We start from the raw sequence: 6,000 nt of genomic DNA, 5'->3' as shown, positions 1-6,000 counted from the left end.
CCGACCCCTCCGTCTCTTCCACCGCCAGCCTCCAGTCACGCTGGATGACCGCACTGCTCAGCTCTGACCTGACAGAACAACTCTGGGCCGTCCAGCGAGCCGAGGAAGCCGCTTCGAGACAAGGTCTCGGAACCGCGTCCGCGGCGGGTGCCCAGACCCACTAAAAGACGCCGGACTCAAATCTTGCTGATTTGAAATTAAAGTTTACGCTCTCTCTCTATCTGCACTTTGCGTTGAATAAAGTGAACGAAGAACAATTCAGTGCGGTTGCTCGTCGCTATATTCAGCACACTTTTCTGTCGTTTGCTCCGTGCGCTTTCGTGAGAATAACGCTTGCAGGGTAAAGCATGGTCGTGCTTCAAGCGCAGGCTAAATCCTGTTTTTGTGGTAATGCGAAAGCTCTCTGAAACTGCAGACAGGTAACAAAGGACGCAGTGTGTTTCTGAAACAACAGTTCCGCTCTGAGATTTGTTTCAGCAGATGAAGAAACAGCGCGAAAGAGACAAGCATCACAGAACGTCAACTACGTTATCCGGTTGTGTGACAAGTGTGAGTTAGCTCTTTGAACAAGACGCAGAAAAAATAAAGAAACTGGAGAAAAAAGTTAACGAGAACAGACCGGACGCCTTCTTTACCAGCTCGCCGCCTTCCTCTATCCGCGAGCGGCGCAGGGTAAAGGGGAGGCAGGCATTCGGTAAGGAGGGAGGGAGGGAGGCAGGGAGGCAGGGAGGGCATGGAAGGGAGGAGGAGAGAGGAGAAAAGGGTTTCTAGTGACGCCGAAAGGACGAGCCGCGGCGCTCTAGCAGAAGCACACATGGACACTCATGCACGTGGGCTCTCTGTATCAAGCTTCCGACCACGTCGGGGCGCCAGCGTCGAGGCGAAGCGTAGGCAGCCCCGACTAGCGGCTGCAGCCGAGCAAGGAGTCGGCTTGCCGGAGTAGCGCCCGTGTTCGGTGGCGGTGTCTCCGCCGCACGCGCACCTGCTCGTCAGGAGGCCGCGCGCGCGCGCGCCACTTCATCGCCGCTACTTGGTCGCTGGCGACGTTCCTCTCGCACTGATCTGCTTCACGCGTCGGAAGCGTGTGCTTAGCGTTGTTCGCGCGTTGCCAAGTGACGAACCGACGGGACGTATGCTGCCGCTGAGCGCTACCGCGAAGCACGTGGCCCTGCGATCGGATCTGCGTGTGCCGAAACATACTGCCTCCGGCTTGGCTCTGACCTGAACAGACTTTAAGTGGTTCGCACTTCTTCGAACATCGTGCTCCAGCTGGTTGATTCCATTCTACGATGTAGCTTAGTGTGTTGCAATCTTACGAGTGGTTTTGAGGCGAACGCTAGTTTGTTCTAAGTGATTCTTACACTGAACAGAAAAGAGAGCTTGACTGTGATAGAAAAGTGCTCAGGTGCGTTAACTACCAGTTGCTGTGTAATCAGCTTGCGCCCGTCAGGTGAAGGGACAGAAATCAAGCTAGACGACCGCCAACGCTTGAAAGTAAACATTCCGAGCTATTCTTGGTGCGTGATTGCTCGTACCTAGCTTTCAACTGCCAGTGACTTTGTTGAACGATGTTTCGATTAGTGCGTCCATCCGTATACCGTCAAGTTCGCTGCAAAGCTTCCACTGTCTGTGTTTTTAGGAATCATAGGGTTGTTTTCGGCGCCCCCGTGCTGTGAAAGCCTTTCCTGTAAATGATATTGAAATAGATGAGTGGTTCCAAATCAAACCTCTTGGCAGCCCAGCGATACTCTGCGGCACCATTGCCCGTTTAGAATTTACTGTGTTTGTGGTCGGGCCGCTGTGACAGCTGGATTACTACTTCGCTCACCGTTGCTATCACAAGGACAAACAACATGGGTGTCGGCTGCAGAGACAGTCCCGTTTTCATCGTTACATCCATGTGTCTGTTGCTGCTGTGGGAGCCGGGTAAGTCGAATGTTTCTTTTCCAAACTTCGTAATTAGTCATTTGGAAGAAGATTTGTTAGCGTATGTAAAAATACCCATTCTCCGCACATCTGCTACAGTGTAAAAGTTTCAGACAACCGTGTCGCAAGATCTGCATTTGTCAATTAAAGGAACCAAAATGCTTGCCTTGCCACGGGAAGACAGCGCGGTACATTTATCAGGGAGTCACACGTGTCTACATCGTACAGCTGCGACTCTGGAATACAATTTCTCTGCATACTGCGAAAATTCTTTCTGTGGGATGCTATCACTGAGGAGAGTCGGCAAACACCGTTCTCTTCGTTGTTAGGAGCGACTGTACGCTTTGCGCACAAACCGGAGCATTAAAAGAATATTACAACTAGTCTTAATAGTTTCTATATTTTTTTTTTCACACAAGGAGGATAATTTTTATGTTTTCCACACTTGCTGACTGATTCGTGCTACTGATGCAAGTAACGCTGATACGCGTAAGTTGTAAATGTATTTTCTGACCACATTTTGCTTTCTATGATTGAGAAAGCCAGCTAACTTTATTCGTTTTCGAAGCGTTTCAGTTGTCTTGCTGCCCAAGCATGTCCGTTTAAACACGTAATAAATCACAGAGTCACTCCTTGTTTTAGCTGAGAGCTGAAGACGACTCCCAAAATAACTAGCCTTGCTGCTATTCCTTTGTTTCATTACTGCCACCGTTCTTCAGGCCTGGCGAAACAGAAATGAAGGAAACAGCTACGTAATTTACGCAAAGAAAATGTCTCATCGGCAGCAAGAAGCCACAAATGTATACATTTTATTCTCTTGGCGTCAAAACAAGACCACTGTGTTTGCTCACAGAACCTTTTGATGGGAACTTTTCCCTCTGCGGGTGGTTCGATATGGACGCAGTAATCGGAAGCCACGACAGCATGACATCATGGCGTACGGCGAGAAGTATGGAACCTATGAGGAGATCCTACATAAACATCCCTGCGCTGACTTTTTCCGGCGAAACCGGAGTGTCCTGCGCTCCATTGGCCAGGAGCGATGCCCAATCCGAGTAAATGGCCTATCCGACAATGCACAGGGAGATAGCTATTTCCCTCGTTCTGTCTTCGTTCCCCGAAGGCACACGAGTTGCGTCCTCTCCGCTGGCTGCTAGACCATCGCCGGAGATGAGAGGCCCGCTTTTGCCTAATGAAACAACCTTCCGCCGCGCCGGTCTGCTAAAAGAGCCGGCACATCGCGGGAGCTTTCTACACGCGCTTTTGTACGCGTAATTGGAGCCGCTTGATTCATGGTTACTGTGTCCGCGTAGGAGCCTCTCTCCCGCGGACTTTTGCCAAGCGGTTGGCAAAGATGAGTGCGGCACTGCGCTCTATTTGGCCTAAGCGCCGGCGGAGTAACGTTCCTCGAACCGCCCTACGTTAATTGCTTGGAAAAGCTGCCTCGGCATCGTCCTATTGCTTGACCGGAGAAGGCTGTCTGACGTTTATGCCTGTTGCAGTGAGTTTTCGCGTGAGCCGTTTCGTCATCCGGGTTTTGAGCGACACGCGCTGTTTGAAAGAGCTTGAGCAATGCTTTAAAACCTCCAGCTAGTTTGTTTTATTTCAGCCACCATGGGCGTTGAGCAGCGCTGTGAATTTTCTTTAACTCATTAACTCAACGAAAGAAAACTTATGCTATGAAAAATCTGCAATTGTAAAAGCAACACTCGGCTGCTTCAGCTAATGACCATAAAGCACTTTCGCGGTGATCGAATTCTCGTTGCGTTATACTAATGCGTTTTGCCATCGATAAGAAAGAGTGTTTTGTGGATGTTACGTTTCGAGCCGACTTATCGCAATATATTAGCTTTTGCGTTTCTCCTGCCTTCGTTTAAACCATTTCCTCTCTGCCACGACGACGGTACTAAACTGTAGGGAGAAGGGACCATGTCCTGGATTCTGGGTGGGTACAGAAGTGGCTACAAGGCCAATATATTCACTTTCTGTAAAAGAGCATTAAATTCAGAAAACCTTGAAACATGCCATACAAACGACCTTTTGAATGCAAACTGTGCAATTCTGTTCTCTTTTTTCTACATGCACAACAATGTAGACGTAGATTTAGCGACTAGCGTGAGTTCAGGCGTTACACGAATGCAATGTTTTGTATTGGGCACACATCTTCGTGTGATATTTTCAGGTCTATTCAAAGAGCTGAAGGAAAACGCCAGGAACCATAATGTTTGGTGGATATTAAACTACGCGGAGTAGTGACATTTTTTCATGAAATAAGCATTTTGTCTAAAACAATGGAGCGCTTCGAACTTCTTCGTGCGGAAGTAAATTATTATCGCATGTTTAACACCCTTTTCGTATGTTTTATAACCCCTGAACAAAGAGTTTCGATAGAGTGTAACCGGAACGAACGTACTGCATCGGCGATTTCGAAAACCCGCTGGGAATGGAGTGAAACAAGTACGAGCGCTTACTCCTACAAAGGAATAGCAGCTGCCCCACTTGTTTTTAAACTGTACGTCAATCGCGCGTACCCCGAATCGCACGTACTCTGGACATGTTTACGTTGGCTGTGATTCAATATGGTTGGAATGCAAAATCAATCATGAACAAAAATATATTCTTTTCCTTTTCTATGTATTTTTTATGCCCAAAGCATCAAATGACCCATTGATCGAAAAGGGTGGCGTCTGTAGCAGCAAAACGGCACCTAAATTCTCATTGACTGCGACGCCACGTCACGTCTCGACGGAGCAATGCGTGTGAAAGGGAACACCCGCGGTCGCACCAGGTATTGCGTGCGTGTCGTCACGCCACCTTCCCTTTCGCAAGCCTGTGCTATCCGCGCGAACTTTCGCGTGCGTCCTAACTTCGCCTCGGTAAACGCTATAAAGAAAGTAATGTATGAATAAACAGAATAATTTCGAAAGGAAAAACGTTGATGGCAGTGAGTTTCGAACCTACGACGCTACACTCAGACGCCGAGGCTCTTGCCCGCTCGACCAAACCAGCGCCTCCCTGATGGCTGCCTTGTGCACTCTGCTTCATTGCATCAAGCTAATTAGACCGAATTTTCCATCGCAAAGCCCGGCGTGACGAAAGCGGTGACGCTAGAATCACTGCGGCTTACTCGGGAGCGTCACCATTAAATTCTATCGCAGTCGGGCAAGGTAGCATGACGTCACAGATCCAAGTTCACTGGTCTTGTGCAACCTAGGAGGCGTTGAACAAGTCTCAACGAGGTGGCTTGCGCGCGAGGAGTTCCTAACTCGAAGGACCACTCAGCGGCGCTTAGTTAGACGTTATTGTTTTCTCATCCACAACTCATATGTGCTTGGTTGTCCTCTGATTTCGTTTTTCTCGAATTCACCATACCTGTTCACAAATACACCTCAAACCATCCATCCCAGCTTCAAGGCAAATAAGTGCATTTGTGGCTTAAACGTTAACAGCGGAGTTTTCGTGTAGGCATTTTATCTCTAGCTGCCCCTTTTAAAGTCTCAGCTACAGCTCTTCTCACTAAAAGCTTAAATCATAACACGAATGTCAATGGTGAGCCGTTTTAAGGATGGAGAAAGCTCACGAAAACTTTCGTGCTCATGTACGTGAAAAAAGGGAACATGGAGTATAGCCTGTTTAATTTTCGACGAGCATGTACTAATTGCTCGCATAGTAGTTCCAGTCTCAGCCAAGTGCATACGAAATGCGTGTATAGAGCTACAGTATATATTAGGTCCTGTGTTAAAGATAGTGTGGCAGCCATTGTTAGCATGTTAGTCGAACTACAATGACGGATCTGTGCGATGCACCTCAGCAATTGTGAGGCTTCTCCAGCTCTCATAGCTTAGTGTGCGCACCAAACTCTGAATGTGCGCGTGCAGGAAAATTTGTATACTGAAGCAGGTCGTAGATAACGGAAGACGAAATAAAGAGAGAGTGCACGCTTTTGGCCACTAAACCGCGCTTCCCTTTGTAATCGGTTGCTCTTGGACGGCAGTAGGATGTGCCTACTTCTATCTCTAACCAGCTGCTGCACAACCGCCAAAAGTAATAGCAAGGACGCACACTCTAGCTACA

The 6,000-nt window shown here is 48.3% G+C and overlaps 1 protein-coding gene across 3 annotated transcripts in view; it reads left to right on the top strand.

The window, feature by feature from the left end:
- Positions 1–1,796: 1,796 nt before the first annotated feature.
- LOC139057416 (cell adhesion molecule Dscam1-like) overlaps positions 1,797–6,000 on the top strand; it is a 336,268-nt gene continuing 332,064 nt past the window's right edge. For all 3 annotated transcript variants that reach the window (XM_070535634.1, XM_070535633.1, XM_070535632.1), the window contains exon 1: positions 1,797–1,926. In XM_070535634.1, coding sequence (XP_070391735.1) covers positions 1,854–1,926 — 73 coding nt within the window. In that variant the 5' untranslated portion in view covers positions 1,797–1,853. The remainder of the gene's footprint in view (positions 1,927–6,000) is intronic.

Source organism: Dermacentor albipictus, chromosome 3 (genome assembly GCF_038994185.2).
Source record: "Dermacentor albipictus isolate Rhodes 1998 colony chromosome 3, USDA_Dalb.pri_finalv2, whole genome shotgun sequence".
Lineage (NCBI taxonomy): Eukaryota > Metazoa > Arthropoda > Arachnida > Ixodida > Ixodidae > Dermacentor > Dermacentor albipictus.
This window is presented reverse-complemented; position numbering and strand designations above follow the sequence as displayed.